The sequence below is a fragment of the Anomaloglossus baeobatrachus genome, chromosome 1, assembly GCF_048569485.1.
Source record: "Anomaloglossus baeobatrachus isolate aAnoBae1 chromosome 1, aAnoBae1.hap1, whole genome shotgun sequence".
Classification (NCBI taxonomy): Eukaryota; Metazoa; Chordata; class Amphibia; order Anura; family Aromobatidae; genus Anomaloglossus; species Anomaloglossus baeobatrachus.
The window spans coordinates 242,785,549-242,804,569 of NC_134353.1; the positions used below are offsets into that span (position 1 = coordinate 242,785,549).

The 19,021-nt window shown below is 43.8% G+C and overlaps 1 protein-coding gene across 2 annotated transcripts in view; it reads right to left on the reverse strand.

Moving 5' to 3' along the window:
- The window catches only part of INTU (inturned planar cell polarity protein), a 102,130-nt gene that overhangs the window by 24,010 nt on the left and 59,099 nt on the right, over nt 1-19,021 (reverse strand). For both annotated transcript variants that reach the window (XM_075336186.1, XM_075336177.1), the window contains exons 5-8: nt 11,974-12,092; nt 6,944-7,033; nt 5,717-5,794; nt 5,294-5,483 (exon numbers count right to left, since the gene is read on the reverse strand). In XM_075336186.1, the coding sequence (XP_075192301.1) occupies nt 5,294-5,483; nt 5,717-5,794; nt 6,944-7,033; nt 11,974-12,092 (477 nt within the window). The remainder of the gene's footprint in view (nt 1-5,293; nt 5,484-5,716; nt 5,795-6,943; nt 7,034-11,973; nt 12,093-19,021) is intronic.

Consider the following 19,021-nt stretch of genomic DNA (forward strand, 5'->3'; position numbering starts at 1 on the left):
GTCAATTCTTTTCCGCACATTGCTGCGGGATTTCACTCCATTGACTCCAATGTAATCGTGAAATCCCGCAGGGAATAACGCAGGCAGCAAATTCTGTGCGGTTCACTGCGTTTTCCTGCATTATTCCCTGCGGTATTTTGCGGTTTACCTCCGGTAATGTACATCGCTTGCCTGCGGTTTTGCAGGGAAGTGATGTCATTACAGCAGAGGTTCCCAACTCCAGTCCTCAAGGCACACCAACAGTGCATGTTTTCAGGATTTCCTTAGTATTGCACAGGTGATAATTTAATCACCTGCAAAGGTGCTGAATCCAACACCCATGCAATGCTAAAGAAATCCTGAAAACATGAAAACATGCACTGTTGGTGTGCCTTGAGGACTGGAGTTGGGAACCTCTGCATTACAGGAAGAGGAAGCAGAGCAGAGAGTAAACACACACACACATCACAGACAGAGATCACAGACATAGAACACAGACACAGACACATCGGCCCGGTATTCTCAAGCTGGGGAGGGAGAGGGGCAGGGTTAATGTCCCCCGCCTCACTCCCCCTCCCGCAGCCGAGAATATCAGCCGCAGCTGCCCCGGCACTGTGGCATGCATTATGCGGCAGTACCGGAGTGTCCCCGACTCTTCCTGCTGCCGTGTAGCAGTGGCAGTCAAGGTAATACAAAGAGTTAATGGTGGCGGATCACCGCCATTAACTCCAGGCTTGATCATGGCAGCGTCTGAGACAGCTGACATGATCAACCCGTAAGTAATGTGAAAAAACACACAGAAAAATCCTTTATTTTAAATAAAACACAAATAAGCCTCGTTCACCCTTTTATTAACCCCTCCCGAAACAAAGCTCCGACGTAATCCACGTCCTGCGATGCTTACATCCAGCCACGACTGACACAGCGCTGAATGCAGCCTCGCAGCGAGACAGCAGAGGTAACTCCAGGGCATTTCCCACGGCCGGTAATGTGAACTCACTGCCGACCGTGAGAAATGCAGAGTGTGCTCACAGGGACTCTGTCTATCCCTCTATCTATCTATCCCTCTATCTATCCCTCTATCACCCTTCTATCTATCCCTCTGTCTGTCTAGCTATTCTTCTGTCTATTTCTCTCAGAATGAAATTACTTTTTTTTTTTTTTCAATGTGCTTTATTGCATTGAATGCAATAAAGCACATACCAACCCGCACGCGGCAAAACCGCGGCAATACCGCGAACAATGCCGCGGTAAAACCGCGGCAAACCACATGCGGTTTTCGGGTGCGGTTTGCTGCGGTTTTTTACCGCGGGTGCGGTAATCTTTGAATACCTGCGGAATTTTCTTTAGAAAATTCCATTTTCCAGTGCGCACAGGGCCTAAGAGCACAGCGGCCTCCATAATCCTTAAAAGGAAGACGATTGGGACCACCAGAACCCTTCCTTGACCTGGTTGTCCAGTAAAACTGAGCAGTCATGGGAGAAGAGCCTTGGTGAGAGAGGTAAAGAACCCCAAAATCACTGTGGCTGAGCTCCAGAAATGCAGCAAGGAGATGGGAGAAAGTTGCACAAAGTCAACTAACACTGCAGCCCTCCACCAGTTGGGCCTTTAAAGCAGAGTGGTCGACAGAAGCCTCTCCTCAGTGCAAGACATATAAAAGCCTGCATAGAGTTTTAAAAAAAAAACACAAAGGACTCCCAGACTCTGCGAAATAAGATTCTCTGTTCTGATGAGAGAAAAATAGAACTTTTTGGTGATAATTTTAAGCGGTATATTTGTAGAAAACCAGATACCTCACCACAGTGAAACATGGTGGCATCATGCCAGGGGGGTATTTTTCAGCTACAGGGACAGGACAACTGGTTGCAATTAAAGTAAAGATGAATGTGGCCAAGTACAGAGATATCCTGGAAGAAAACCTCTTGCAGAGTGCTCTGCACCTCAGACTTGGCCAAAGGTTCAACTTCCAACAAGACAATGATCCTAAGCACACAGCTAAAATAACAAAGGAGTGGCTTCAGAACAACTCTTGACTGGCCCAGCCAGAGCCCTGACCTAAACCCAATTGAGCATCTCTGGAGAGACCTGAAAATGGCTGTCCACCTACGTTCACCATCCAACCTCACGGAACTGGAGAGGATCTGCAAGGAAGAATGGCAGAGGTGTGAAAACCATGTTGCCTCATTCCCAAGAAGACTCATGGCTGTACTGGCTCAAAAGGGTGCTTCTATTCAATACTTAGCAAAGTGTCTGAATACTTATGACCGTGTGATATTTCAGTTTTTCTTTTTTTTATAAAATTTGCAAAAATTTCTACATTTCTAGGGGTTTTTTTCTGGTAAAATGGGGTGCAGAGTGTACATTATTGAGAAAAAAATTAACCTTTTTTGAATTTACCAAATGGTTGCAATGAAACAAAGAATGAAAAATTTATAGGGGTCTGAATACTTTCCGTACCCACTGTAGGCCACTACAAACTCTTCAGTAACTTTTAAAAATCACATGTAAGGGCTCATGTGCACGTTGCGTAATAGCATGCATTTACGCTGCATTTAGCACTGCGGCGTAAATGCATGCGTCCTGCGTCCCCTGCACAATCTATATAGATTGTGCATAATCCGTGAGCACGTCGCTTTTTTGAACGCAGCGAATTGGATGCTAAAATTTTGAACCAAATCCGTGCGTTCAAAAATGCAGCATGTCAATTATTTTGTGCGCTTTGGATGCAGCTCCCACTCTGTCTATGGGAGAGAAAGCATCCATAGCGCATAAAATTGGCGTGTAATCTGCTGAAACACTAATTTCATTATGCAGAGTTTCTGCAGCGATTTGAAGCACACTTGAGCTGTCAAATTGCTGCAGAAATTTCAGTATTTACGTGCGAACAAGCCCTAATTCCATATAGACCCTACAAACATAAATCCTCCTACTCTACCATGGGTCACGTTAGATCCTACTTGTAGCACAGAAGCATCTACCATGTATTACACAGGGGTGCCATTCTGACATCAGTGTCCATCAAGGCAAGTCAACTTTAGTCTCAACCCAAGAAAAGCTAACATCTGAGCACGAGTGTTATAACCATTACTAATAATTCACTCTGCCAACCTCAATGTCTCTAAATAAATAGAAGGTTTAGCACAGTGTAACACCTTGGGTGCCAAAGAATTTCTTCCATGTTGACGGTGAGAAGATTGGGACCTGCTTTCTGTAAGGTGATGACCTTCTGCACAATGCACAATACTCCTTTGGTGCAAACTATGTGACTTTGGATGAACGGCCAGCGAAAATGAAAGCGGATTAGACTTTGCTTCCAAACAGCCAAAATAATATGGACTTCTTCCAGTACCCATCAGACACAGCAGCCGCTCAGCTTTAATTAAGACCATAAACTCCCAGGAGGCTAAAAGCAATCTGGGTCTAGGGATAAATGTGCGACTACAGATGAACTGTACACGATACACCTGGAGCTGCTTCGCTTTTAGTAGATTTCATGGAGGAAACACATTAAAATGCCAAATGGCGAGTGAAGGGGCCAAGCACATTTCACTACATGGGAAAATACAATTGGTGGAGTCTGGCAGTGGAATATAGCAGGCTGATTTCTATTTACCAGCTGAAAACCACCCATGTACCACGTTTCCCAAAAAAAAACCCTACTCCGAAAATTAACCCTAGCAGGAGTTTTCAGCTTTTTTGATATATGGTTTAAGTTTAAGTCCTACCCCAAAAATAAGCCTTAGTTGTGGTTCACTAATGAAGAGTCCATGCAGCTAAAAAAGTTAACGAATACAGCAGAACACTTAATTAAAGAAAGCAGACATCACCAAAAGAAAAAAAAAGACAACCGCAAAGGGAAGACAACCTCAAAAGAGAGAAACAAGCCACGCAATCACGCTCACCAGACCCCGCACAGCTACAGCTGGCAGGTGCTAATGGAGTATGGGCTCTCTGACAGAGATCTGCATCACTGTTAGGTGCACGCACACACATGGTGATGCCGTACTGCTCTGGCCACAGTGGGACCTGGAACACTGTAGAAAATGAGGACCTGCGGTGGAACGCATCGAGGACCTGCGGTGGAACGTATCGAGGAGCAGGTCCTCAATGCGTCCCACCGCAAGTCCTCATGTTCCACATGGTCCTAGGTCCCCCTGCTGGCCAGAAGCAGTTCTGTATCACTGGATGTGTGTGATATTACTGTGATTGGGTGTGTGTGTGATGTTACTGAGATTGGACTGGTCTGTATGTGAGCGGAGGGATGCGATCTGTTGTGGAACACACGAGGACCTGCTTGGAGCACCTGCTGTAGATCACAGGAGAACCTGAGTGTAACGCAGATGTCCGGGGTCTGGTAAGTGTGATTCTCGTGGGGAGGTGTCTGCCTTTTTAGGGGGTAAATTTACCCCCAAACCAACCCAGGTTTCCCCATAAATAAAACCTTCCACGAACATGAGCCCTAGCACATTTTATGGGGCAAAAAATGATATAAGACAGTCTTAATTTTGGGAAAAAGTGGCATTTATCATACCTACCTGCTGATAAAGAATATATATATATATACTGTACTTCCTTTTATACTACTACTATTCTTTTCAACCCCTTCCCAGCCATTTTTTTTTCTTTCGTTCCTCCCTTTCTATTATAACTCCCTTTTTTTTCTACTTTCCTATAAACATATCCATATGGGAACTTATTTTTTTTTGGAACGAGTTGTAGTTTTGAATGACAACATTTAATTTACTATATAAAAATAAAATTCTAAAATAAAGACACCTTCCTAAAATTAAGCAGATTCCATATGCTGCCAAACTCAGTCTGATCTGTCGAGGTATGGAATCACAAGATCTGTGATGATGTGTTGTGGCATCAAGACTATCAGTAGACCCGTTAAATGATGCGGTTGCCAGTGATCGCACCTCCAATCAGTAAGTTGTCACCTCTTCTGTGGAAACGCGATAACTTGTTTTCTCTGGACAATCCCTTAAAGAATGGTGAGCAATACTAGTATAGCCATAACAGAATTAGGAACTTGTCAAAGTCGCTCAAGTTAATTACGCTTTTTTTTCTGCTTCCAACTCAATAACTGACTGTTCACTGCTGCCCAATATACCAGACCCCTCGACGCTGTAACAAGATAATCAAGGTTACTCCTTTCCCTTTCATACTTACACTACTTTGTAGTGGGTTGTTTTTAATAATTTGTAAAAACGGAATGCCAGATTTATTGCCATAAATAACAGTTATATATAGTATACTACTACACTATACAATGGTGACATAGTAAAAGTCAACCTGTGCATGGAATTTTCACCTTGATATCTTCAGGTAAGGACAGCCATCGCACTCCTGGAAGGTTGTCAGTTAAGTGAGAGCTACAGGCATCGTAGGACTCCGGGCCCTGACTTGGGTTTGCACGTAAACTGGACAGCCTCACTGTTCGCTGGAAAAACAGGCTAAAGAAATGATCAAGACGAGGCCCATTTTCCGCTTGACAGAAGGCCCTGCAACACAAAAGTGGAGCCGAAATCAAAGACATGCACACAATACTGTCCTTGAAAGGGAAACGTCATGATGAAAAATCCATTTGGACGTACATCATATAGCATGCACAAAAACACTGTGGGAGGGACTCAAAGAACGGCTTGGCCATTACACACAACCTCGCATACTTAGCATGACAATCTTCTCCCGCTCCTCTCATTTCAAGCCCACAAATAGACTCGGCTGTACCTACCTATCCAAGGACTTGTACAGGAACTTTAATGTTCTAACTACATCGGCCGTCATGTTCTTCAGATGTAAAAGTGAGATTCTAACAACACAAAGAAAGTTTACAAGTAAAAATGTATTCAAAAGACACATATTAAAGCAGTATTACACAGTGAACTTCCTGTAAAAAGACTCCATGTTTATGGTGTCACATCTGGGAATGCAGCTATGCGGGGTGCAGCCGGGCCTCTTTATACGGCCGTGCATAGTGGAATTTCTGTCCCTTACGTGCTGCAGTGAGTAGTGTCCGAGTAACCCGCCTAATCTAATAGTAAGGGCGTGGTAATAGGTTGCTGGCTGGACACTATGCGCATACAAGTGTGAACAGTGCCCTATGCGCGCCACTAGTGTGCAATTTACCTTGCACCTGTGAAGTGTCCATCATGTTGAGAGGCTTGTCTGCATCCTATTTGTGCATTAGATGTGTTGGCCTTGGCTAACTGGACAGGTTGCCCTTTTTTGCTGTGAGTACATTTTATAATACATTTTTGGGGGGAGTTTTTATCTCCTCTTCTTGTTGCTATTTTTGTCACATCTGGGAGCAACAGAAAATAGGAGCAAAGACTCATCTTGTCCGAAAGTATTTACATAAATGCATCAGGCTGTGTTCACACTTCTCAGACAACTCATTCTTAGTCAGTATGCCACCTCAGAGAAAACAATATTACTTATGCTCACCTCTGGTTTGGCACTGGCTGTCCCAGGACTTGTGTGACATAATGTCACACGATCCCTGCAGCCAATCAGTGGGAGCATCATTGTCCCATTCTTCAGATGTAATTGATATCCAGAGAGCAAGAGCGCTGACTTCTCAATCATATTGTCCAGATGTCTGATTTGTCTGAAGGAGGAGATAGTGAAGTTCCCTGCTGATTAACCGCAGGGATCATATGACAAAGTCATGAGAGCCCCAGGAGAGCCACTGCCAATACCACTGCAATGGCGCCAGCACTGGAGGGGAGTATAGGTGTTATGATTTTATTTGAAGGAACATACTGATCGAGAAGGGGTTGTGCGAATAGTGGACAATGCCTTTATAAACCTATTAAACCTCATATTAACCATTGTAGATAAAACCAAGACTGACTTCGAACATGTGAACAAAGCCATATAATTTAGATTTTACCACTGAAAAGCCATAGTTTCCAGTGGAAAACCACATAATCATAACCATTACAAGACGTCTCCTCACCTCTCTGCTGGAAGAGAAATTAGGAATAAATGTTCAGACTCTTTCCAGTACGACACATGGACCAACTTCTTGTTCAAAATAAGAGAAGTGCTTAAATCAAAAACATAAAAAGAAAACATAAATGAAAGAAGCGAATGTGCCCTGATAATAGGACCTGCAGGAGTCCTTCCTACAGCTGCGGCCTGTGTGATATTCTGCCCCTGCCCAGATATGTACATGTACAGGGGTCTCACAGGACAACTACCACGTTCAAAATTGTAACTGCACACCGGAACGCTCAATAAATCTAATAATTGGTGGTGAAGTCCCAAAATATCACCCAAAATGAGAAAACAAGTAGGCGGATGAGTGATAATACAAGTCCTTACATATACAAGTCAGAAATCTGCTGGAAGCTGGAAACAGACTCTTCCTCAGGGGCTGCGGCGTACCATTAAATATAATGGGACCACCATCACCTGAGGTCCCAGGATGTGATGAAGTACAGTACTGGAGGGAGGCGCTACTAATCAGTAGTACTGGGGTTTTGTATTATACTAAGAAGTGGCCATACTGATCAGATGAAACATTAGATGAAAATATTATACAAAGGGGTCACTGTATATCAAATTGCTTTCAAATTTTCATTTCGGCAAAAACACTGATCCAGGGATCATTCGGATTCCAGAACTTGGAGTCATTAAGGGTTTCTCTTCTAATTTGGGGCCAATATTAGTCCCAGCATCATAGGGATAATTTGCCTTCCAATGGACACAGTACAAATATAGGTGGGACGTGATGTATCTATCTTTTTTCTACAAAATCAACTCCAGTTACCACACCAGAAAAGATGGAGTACTGCCAGCCCTTATTGATTGTTTGTTGTGTCTCAACTATATTTCCCTGTATCGCAAGGGAACATGAAAATAAAAAAACAAAACAAAAACCAACAAACAAAAAACATCCACTTAAGAAAAAAAAAAAAAAAAAATTGATTCACCCCTCCACTAGTTTAATGCTACAATCTCTATGTACACAGTGTAATCCCTAACAAGGACAGTGTAGCGTCCTGCAGCGCGGTCCTTAGCAGCAGCTATTGAAGACCTTAGGGTCCCACAGACATGCGACTTCCTAATCACTCACATTTATATCACCTAAATCTGCACAGAAAGCACTGCACATAATGTCATTTCATTGTACGTTATTATAGCTAATTTATATGGCTGTCTGAAGCAGAAGTTTCCTTCTGGAAGGCTCGAGTATGTGAATTGGGCCCAACTGTACAGGAATTTTCTTAGTTTTGTCACAGACAGGAAAGGACAACCCCTGTGACTACTAGGGTGATGACCAAAGAGAGGATGACCATCTATCTGAGAAATAACAAAATACAGTTAGGTCCAGAAATATTTGGACAGTGATACAATTTTTGGAATTTTATCTGTTTACCAAAACATATTCAAGATACAGTTAAATAACTAATATGGGCTTAAAGTGCAGAACTCCGCTTTAATTTGCAGTTATTCACATCCTTATTGGAGTGTTTCAAATTACAGCTCTAATATGTAGCCTCCTCTTTTTCAAAGGACCAAAGGTACTTAGGTTATTCCCTTGAGAATCAATCATGAATTAAGCAGGTAAAAGGGCCTGGAGCTGATTCCAGGTGTGGCATTTGTATTGGAAGTTGTTGCTTTCTATGAACCCACAACATTCGGTCAAAGGAGCACTCAATAGAAGAGAAGACGACCATGATTAGGTTGAGAAAAAAAAAAGAATAATTCGGAGAGATAGCAGAAATAATACCGTGTTTCCCCGAAAGTAAGACAGTGTCTTACATTCTTTTTACCCCCAACAGTGCCACTATGTCTTACTTTCGGGGTATGTCTTATATTGGAAATAATCCCACAGCAATCGCAGCAAGTCTCCATGCAATGTACCGTATGGGGGCTTGCCGCGATTGCGCCCTAAGTGTACCGCAAGTTAAGGAAACTTAACCACCAGCGGCTGCACATGAGGGCACTGAGGCTGCGTGATTTTGTATGTTGTCCATGGTCCTGATGGACCACGGACAACATTACTGCAACATTTCAACATTTCTCGGTAGCCGAGCGTTCAGCTGAGCGCTCGGCCGCCGGCATGTTAGGGTGCTCAGCTGAGCGCTTTGCCGCCGGCATGTCAGGGCTCTCAGCTGAGAGCTGTCACATGCCGGCGGCATGTCAGGGCGCTCAGCTGAGCGCTCGGCCGCCGGCATGTTAGGGCGCTCAGCTGAGCGCTTTGCCGCCGGCAAGTCAGGGCGCTCAGCTGAGCGCTCGGCCGCTGTAACTGTACTGTAAAGAAGAAAAAAATAAATAAATAAAGTTTTACTACATCTTACTTTCACGGTACGTCTTACATTAGCCGACCCCCCCAAAACCCCCACTACGTCTTACTATCGGGGGTGTCTTACTATCGGGGAAACACGGTAAGAGTGACGAAATCAACAGTTAAGTACATTCTGATATAGAAAAAAAAACCAAAAGCCTTGGTGAGCTATTTAACTCAAAAAGGTCTAGACGTCCACGGAAGACAACAGTGGTGGATGATAGCAGAATCCTTTCCATAGTGAAAAAACCCCACTTCACAGCATCCACCCAAGTGAAGCACACTCTACAGGAAGGAGGTGTTTCAGCATCTTAGACTACCATAAAGAAAAGACTTCATGAGCGCAAATACAGAAGTTTCACAACAAGGCGCAAACCATTAATCAGCCTTAAAAATATAAAGGCCAAACTAGACTTTGCAAAAAAACCAACAAAAACTTATCTAATGTAGCCAGCTGAGTTTTGGAAAAGCATTTCTTGGACAGATGAAACTGAGATCAACCTGTACCATAATGATGGGGGAAGAAAGTATATAGAAGGCTTGGAATAGCTTATAATACAAAGCACACCATATCCTCTGCAACACATGGTGGAGGCAGTGTGATGGCATAGGCAAGAATGGCTTCCAGCTTCCAGTGGCACTGGGTCACTAGTATTTATTGATGATGTGCCTGAAGACAGAAGCAGCTGGATGAATTGTGATATGTACAGGGCTTTACTTTCTGCTCAGATTCAACCAAATGCAGCAAGGATTGGACGGCGCTTCACAGTACGGATGGACAATGACCCAAAACATACTGCAAAGCAACCCCGGAGTTTAAGTAAAATAAAATGAAATATTCTGCAATGAGAGTCAGTCACCAGAATTTAATCCTATCGCACAGGCATTTCACATGCTTAAGGCAGGAAGGCCCACAAACAAGAGGAATCCCGGCGTTTGGTGATGTCCAGGTCTTCCAGACTTCAGGCAGTCATTGCCTGCAAAAGGTTTTCTATAAAGTACCAAAAATCATTTATGGTAAAGTTACTTTGTCCCATTACTTTTGAGCCCCTGCAATGCAGAGACTTTGTAGAAAGTGGTTGCAATTACTACCGTAAACATTTCACAGGATATTTTTGCTGAACCCCTTTATTTACGCAAAAGATGAGGATGTCCAGCTCTTCAGGCAAAAAATCACGTCTTTATTTTATCATGCAGACACAAAGAATGACATGACCAGCACAACGCGTTTCAGGTGAAAGCACTCACCCTTAATCATGAACATTTCATGATTAAGGGTGAGTGCTTTCACCTGAAACGCGTTGTGATGGTCATGTCATTCTTTGTGTCTGCATGATAAAATAAAGACGTGATTTTTTGCCTGAAGAGCTGGACATCCTCATCTTTTGCATTATTTTGGGCTGTGGCAGTGCCTGTCCGTGCTCCAGGACGAAATCAAGACTGAGCTTTTTCCACGGTGAGCTGATTCATACTATTGAACCCTTTATTTACACCTGAAAATTAACACTTCAATTTCATCTCAGCTGTCTAATTTTAAATAAACTATAATGACACACAGAGCCCAAATATTTCTGGACCTAACTACACAAATTGAATTTCAATACTCGTCAGAAGAATCCAGTTTAAAGGGGTTGTCCAACTAAATTAAAACTTTGCCCAGGGTGATATTTCTTACATAAAACTAAGATACTCGGGCACACTCACTTCCCAGCACCCACGTGGTTCAACACAGGCCGCTCTATGGTCTGCGCGGAGACAGGGAGCAGGGATGTCACCGCTCCACCAGCCACCGGACTGTGATCGGTGACTTTTGAGCAGCAAGTCATTATAAATTATCAGATGATGCACTGCTCAAGTCACCGCTGCAGCCAATCACAGCCAGCTGTAAGAATGGTGACATAACCACATGTATGCACAGTGCAGTCTATGCTGGTTGGTGCAGTATTTGACTAAAGGCCACTTTACACGCTGCGACATCGCTCAAGCGATCTCGTTGGGGTCACGGAATTTGTGACGCACATCCGGTCGCTTTAGCGATTCCGTTGCGTGTGACACCTTTGAGCGATTTTGCATCGTTGCAAAAACGTGCAAAATCGCTCATCGGTGACATGGGGGTCCATTCTCGAATATCGTTGCTGCAGCAGTAACGATGTTGTTCGTCGTTCCTGCGGCAGCACACATCGGTACGTGTGACACCACAGGAACGAGGAACCTCTCCTTACCTGTGGCCGCCCACAATGCAGAAGGAAGTGGGCGCGCGGGATGTTCGTCCCACTCATCTGCGCCCCTCCGCTTCTATTGGGCGGTGGTTCAGTGACGCAGCTGTGACGTCGCTGTGACGCTGAATGGACCGCCCCCTTAGCAAGGAGGTGGTTCGCCGGTCACAGCGACGTCGCAGGGCAGGTAAGTAGTGTGACGGGTCTGGGCGATGTTGTGCGCCACGGGCAGCGATTTGCCCATGTCGCACAACCGTTGGGGGCGGATACCCACGCTAGCGATATCGGTCACGATATCGCAGCATGTAAAGCGGCCTTAAGTTTATTTTTCTACATATCCTTTCCACTAGCCAGTTTTATTTCACATGGACAACCCCTTTAAGGACTAATATGTGCTGGTACAGTTTAGTAAATGTATTACAGAGAATTGCTGTAATTATCTAAGGTCCGATAGATGGAAGATATGGCTGCCATTACCTCACAATACGGGCTCCGGTTACATTTTGCAGCATATCACTTAGTGTTAGATATAATCCTCGTATACTTTTCAGCTTCTGCGAGGCTTCTGACACCGGATACTGGTAGAGAATTTCCTGCTGTTAAATGAACACCAGTTAGCACATTGTCATACACAACACTACAATACAAAGGAACAACTAATTTCTGCCCCAATAAACCAATTCTTCATTCACTTTAACATAGATCACCAGGCAAAGATTTCTGGAGTCGTGGCCAGAGGTTTTGAGACCGACACATTCAGGGGGCTGAAATTTTTGGTCCTTGGTCAAGAAACTCCCCAAATTCAATCCCATTGGGAACAAGTGGTCGAGCCTCAAACAAAGGGTCTGCACCCCCACCCGCAAGAAATTGTGATAAACTGCAAGCGCTGATCAGACAAGAATGTGTTATAAGGCAGGATTAAGCCCAGAAGCGGATATCCAGCATGGAAGGGCGAATTGCAGAACACTTGAAAATTTAGGGACAACAATGTAGATATTTTGAGTCTTACTGACAAATACATCAAGTCTATGGAAAAAGTATAAAACATATGAAATTCTTATATTTCACTTCAGTAACCCAAGAAAATCATCTGAAGGATTGAGCAGTTTGGGTGTTACCTGTACAATCTGTTTCCCCAATAAAAGGGGATGGAAAGATAGCCATTTGTTAACAGCCATATCGTGGCTACGGCTGACCCAAGAGTTTGCACTAGAGAATAACTGGGTTGCCCTATTCCAGTTTCTCACTTGCTACGTGTAAGCCAATCCACTTTACTGTGCAGTGTGGATCATTTCTCAGTCATTCTTATATAATCTATATAAATAATGCAGATTACCAAAATCAAACATAATTAGCATTCTTCTACCTACACCTAAAATTCACGATGACCTATGCTGGACCCCTACTTGTAAGAATGAACAGAGCAGACAATGAGGCTCTTTTCACAGTCTAGTGGCCGTTCACAGGAACTACAGCTGAGCTGCTATTCACTTCAATAGGAGCAGAGCTGCAGTTCCTGAAAACGGCCACTAGACCGTGTGAATAATGAATAAAGCTATGCGGTTTGGTTGAGTAAGGTTTATTACATCAGACCACCCCAGGAGTTTAAAACAGCTGATTGGGGATATGTGCTGGGGGTTGGACCCCAACCAATCAGATTTTGATGGCGTATCCCTGAGTTAGGTCATCAATATTTTAAGCCTGGAAAACCCCCTTTAAGTGGTGCATCAATCAACCTCCCCGACTTTTCCCCAATCACAGTTGGTATGCAAGGTTTTTCTTAAAATTTTATTATGAACCTCCTTAAAGTGTTACTCCAGGGCTGAAAAACCCCAAAAACGCTGGAGTGGCGCTTTAAATACAAGTCCCGTACTCCCAGTATTATAGTCATTGTCCTCCATCCTTTTTCAGTGCTGCTCTGGTCCCATCGCTCCTCTTGTGCCAATAACTTCTGACTGGCCAGAAGTCAGAAGTTACGTCACAAGCCTCCAATGCATTTCTATAAGAGCCAGGATAAGACTCTCATAGAGTTACATTGATATGTCTTCTGGTGCGCTCCATGAAACACTGGAGCTGCCGGCAGGTCACAAACCACAGGAGACTGGCCGGAGCGATACTGGAAAAAGATAAAGACAGTGGAAGGGGAGTATAATACAGGAGCAGGGGACTTAGATTTATAGAGCCACTCCAGCGCTGCAATATAAAAAAAGCTGAAGTGGTGCTTTAATCAGAACATGGGGACAATTTTCCATATTATATGACAAAATTTCAGGGTATCAGATGGGGTAAAAATTAATTATGCGTACGTGGAGTGGCCCTCATAGATTTAACAAAGAAGAAAGGGGAGTGTTAAAAGGCCCATATGATATGCAAAAACATGTACAGACTCCTTGTAAATATCAGAGTAATAATTTATTATACAAATAATAGTGAACAAGGAGATAGTAATCATGGTGAATATTAAACATACATGAGTGCAGGAAAGATGTCCCAGAGAACAAGATGGTTCCCAGACCAAGGGCCTCTGCCACACAGATGGGCCCGCAGCAATCCCATATCAAAGAGGTTATAATCTAAATCATCACTAAGATTGCCGCTTACCCATAAATAAAGTGCAATAGTGCTTTGGCAAATGCCAGGACAGAGGTCCGGTGCAGAGGAGGAGACCCCCGAAGAAGCAGACTCAGCGAAACGCGTTGGGGTCTCCTCCTCTGCACCGGACCTCTGTCCTGGCATTTGCCAAAGCACTATTGCACTTTATTTATGGGTAAGCGGCAATCTTAGTGATGATTTAGATTATAAAGATCTTTGATATGGGATTGCTGCGGGCCCATCTGTGTGGCAGAGGCCCTTGGTCTGGGAACCATCTTGTTCTCTGGGACATCTTTCCTGCACTCATGTATGTTTAATATTCACCATGATTACTATCTCCTTGTTCACTATTATTTGTATAATAAATTATTACTCTGATATTTACAAGGAGTCTGTACATGTTTTTGCATATCATATGGGCCTTTTAACACTCCCCTTTCTTCTTTGTTTAATTAATTTTCCATATTGTAGCATTCTTTCAGCTAAAGGGAACAGGTCATGTAAAAAAAAGAAAAGCTATTAACCTGAACATATGGGGTTAATCTGCAGGTTTATAGCTTTCTGGTGCCGAGTGGCCAACGCATTGAGAGCCCGGTTACTGGGAGGAAATGATCATAAATGCTCCGGAGACCTCAAGCCTTCAGTCATAGGGGTACAGCTTCAGTCCCCTCTCTGTACATAGTGAACACTGACTGACAGTAATGAGCTGGCTGTCAGTCAGTACCGGGGAGTGGTTACAGCTGCCGCTCACTATGCACTGAGTGATGACTAATACCGAACTAGCCATGCCTCTATGACTGAAAGCAGGAGGTTGCCAGGAGGAAGAGAGTTAATATCTTCCCAGCAGCCGGGCTCTCAGTGCGGTGGCTCGGGCTCTCGGTGCGGCCACACCGGGCGGTCTTAAAATACTAATCACCTGCAGATTAACCCCATATCTTCAGGTTAATAGTGTGGGTTTTTTTTACATTACTGGTTCCCTTTAAATGTACGCCACAGTTATCACATTGTATTTTGCTTCCATTATGTTAATTAGACATGGATTAAAAATGTCATTGCTTTGAAAGTCTAGAAAACACGTTTCAAATTTCTTTCCTTACACACAAACTCTGTCTACCTGGTGTAAGGCATACTAAAACTCAAAGCAACTAAAAAAGTAAGAACAAACCTTTATCACATACATCAGAAAAGAAACTTGTGAAATGTTATGATATAGGGACATATCCAGTGGGTGACTTCCAGCTTCCTACGCAGTTTTATGGCCCTGCAACTTATATTTATAGACACCTATGAAGAACATTTTTATTTCAGACGTTCTGCATATATTATTTCACAAAAATAAACCTTTCATTTGCAGACCGCATATAACTGTATTTCTTCGGAGCGTCTCCAAAAGGTATTGATGTGGCTTGGACCAAAATAGTAGATTCAAACCAGATTTCCCCACTTCAAAAGGCCCGGCCTTCACCAGTGGATAATCCCTACAGTCCGGACTGTGTGCTCAGCATATTCTCCGACTTTCCCAAACTACTGAAGTGAAAAATTAAAATAACAATCCAATGAGTGGCACATGTTCTGCTTCAAGAAGCGAAGTTTCCATTCCCCACAATAGCAGAAGCAGTCAGGTTTTTATTGCTGTCGGTGTTTAGGGTGGTAGTGCGTCCCTTCATGTGGGGAACAAGAAAAATAACCAGTGTTACAAAAATGAAGCCGCCAGTGTCATTTATCAGCGCACTGGAGGCCTCTATTCATGGAGGGGCACCACAGACTAGTAGCCTGCAGAACTGTGTATGGTGCCTGGCCTATTTAAGGTTTACTTTCAATGGCACAAATTAGATTTTTTTTCCTTTTCATTTACTACTTCCTCTAAGGGACTTGAAGTTGCGACTGTCTGATCGCTTGTGCTTTAAAGAGCAGTGTAGTAGCATTTCTCTGTACAGCAGAAATCACGGTCTCCTATAAAAGTCAGCTCAAAGCCACCATTCAAAGGGAGATTGTCCTGACAGGTATACGGGGTCATTGGCTCATGGGAGCGAGGAATGACGCACTCCGAGCAGGTGCATGTTACATCCCATCGTCAAGAGATTGACAGTGGCATTTAACTGGATACAGCCGTGGGTGGATCTCCAAACCACCACGCCTGTTAGAGGAACATGTCTGCTGATCAGATCAGCCAACATGTGCAAGGAAAGAAGCAGGGGCTTGGTGTGTGAGTCCGCATCAAGCCACGACCTATGACGTACCAATTGAGTACACCTTGTCACAGTAAGTGGCTTTTACGCCTTTTTGATCAAAATAGTATAGGGGATATGCTCATTTTGTTTTTATCTTAGATTTTGCCTGTTAAATGGCCATAGTATTAAAGGGGTATTCCCATCTCTAAGATCCTATCCCAATATTTAGTAGGTGTAAGGCTGGATTCACATGATGGTATGCGAGTGCATCGGATGTAATATGCTAATGACTCTTGGCTCCCGCTCGGCTGCAAGCATGAGCCAAGTGTCATGTGACTGTGATCCAATCCTGCGATCAGATCACAGCTGCAGAGGAGAGGGAGGGATTACTCTCCCCATCTCCTCCATTGTCAGCATGTGCGTATATCACACTGCACTTGAATGTCATCTAAGTGCAGTCCCATGTTTCACTCGAACCCATAGACTTGTATGGGTGCAAGTGACAAGTCTCTCGCTGACAATCGCAGCATGCAGTGACTTTTCGTTCATTCAGAATCTGGATGAGGAAAAAAAGCTGACCATCTGCTCTCCCTCATTGAATAACGTTGTTCCGAGTGCAATGCGAGATTTTCTCACATTGCACTAGTCAGATTCATACACTCGTGTGAGCATACACTAATTATTATTATTATTACAATAATACAGTATTAGAAAATTCCTCCAATTAGAAATGTGGTATAGTTCTTCTGATATAGCCATGTCTCTTACCTCATGTGCAGGTCATTGCAGCTTAGGTATCCATGGTTATGGCCCTGAGCAACTAATTGTGACTATATGTATGGACGTAACCATGGATACCTAACCTGCAATGCCCTGCACATGAGATAAGAGACAAAGGTATAATCAGGAGAACTATACTACATCTCTAATTGGAGGTATTTGCTATTATTACTACATATAGTAATAATATCTTGGAGATGGGAATACACATAACTAAAAATTAATCGCTCCTTTAAAGGGAATCTGTCATCAGAAATTTTGCACTAAACCTAAAAGATTCCCCCTGTGCAGCTCCTGGGCTGCATTCTAGCAATGTTCCTGTCATGTGCACCCTTTCTGACCAAAATAAAGACTTTGTAAAGTGGTACCTTTTTGTATTCAGATCTTGATAATGGTACACAGAGGCGGGCTCTCTGGTGGCCGTTAGTCTGCCTCCCTGTCGCTTTAGGCCGTCCCCCATCACGCAATTTCAAAGAGGTGACGTGAGGTAAGCTGGCCAGCGCTTGCGCAGAACGGTGGAGGCGGCGGTGAAAGCACGAACACGAGATTATGGGCGGGTACTTGCTGATGAAAATCACAGCGCCGCCCATAATCTCGCGCATGCGCAACACGTCGCCAGCGGTCACACTGTGCACATTTCCGCGAGAGGAGGAAGAGGAAGAAGAGAAAGAAGGAGAGAAAGAAGAAGAGGAAGAGGAAGAAGGTCAGAGAAAGAAAAAGGTGGGAGGATTGGGGTCAAAAAGGGTAGGTGAATTTGTCAGGATGGGGTAGGGCTGCCCCCAGTCTTTGACAGGCAGCAGCGGCGACGTTGTGCGCTCGAGTCTTGTGCTATTTACATCAACATGTTCGCTATGCCCAGCAATTGGCTGCAGGGGTCACATCGACTGTAGTAGTGATGTCACCGCTGCAACCTGTCATAAAAGACCTATTTTTCCAACATCCCTCCAGCTATTCTCAAAAGGTGTACAAAAAAAAATGAAACATTTTTTTTAATGTAAAGAATTTTATTTTTAACAGCTAAAATAGATGGAGCTTCATAAAGTCTGCTAAAAAAAAAAAAAAAAAAAAGAAAGAAAACAGCCGAATTCAATACTAGCGCAAAGATTCTCTATCCTACAAAAGGAGACGGCCACAGCCAATTCTTCTAATCTAATTTAATTAGGCCTCTGGATTTCAGCTCAGAGAAACAATCTGTTACATCAGACACTCATGCTTTATATAAAACAAAAAGAAAATAAAAAAAGGAAGGAAGCACAAAAGAAACATTATCTCAATGAAAATGCCAGAAACTGGTCTCCAGGCAACAAAAATGGGGAGACTAAGATGTAATAGGAAGTCCACAGTGCTCCTGATCTACAAGAAGTGGACATTTACAAGTAATAACGTCCTGAAGGTGGCCATACTCTCCTTAAACCACATTCAGTTATGTTACCGTTACAGGACTGATGAAAGCAGCTATGAACGTCTAAACTAATAACCTAGAATGATACGATCATGAGAAAACACCTTTACGGCTGCCGATAGTGGCACATAGATCACCCATGACTAGCCGTTTTCACTTTAGCCCCCCCATACCTAATATCAACGAGTTTGGCCGACGCTAATGTCTGGGAGCATTGGATATTGATCGCTGGGGGAGTTTAAGATCAGGCATGTCTTAAGGCGGCTTTACACGCCTCGATTTATCGTGCGTTCGCATGTGCGATCGCACCCGCCCCCATCGTTTGTGCGTTACGGGCAATTTTCTTGCCTGTGTCGCACAAAGTCAGTAACCCCCGTCACACGTACTTACCTCCCGAATGACCTTGCTGTGGGCGGCGAACATCCTCTTCCTGAAGGGGGAGGGACGTTCGGCGTCACAGCGACGTCACACAGCGGCCGCCCAATAGAAGCGGAGGGGCGAAGATGAGCGGGACGTAAACATCCTGCCCACCTCCTTCCTTCCGCATTGCCGGCGGCCGCAGGTAATCTGTAGTTCATCG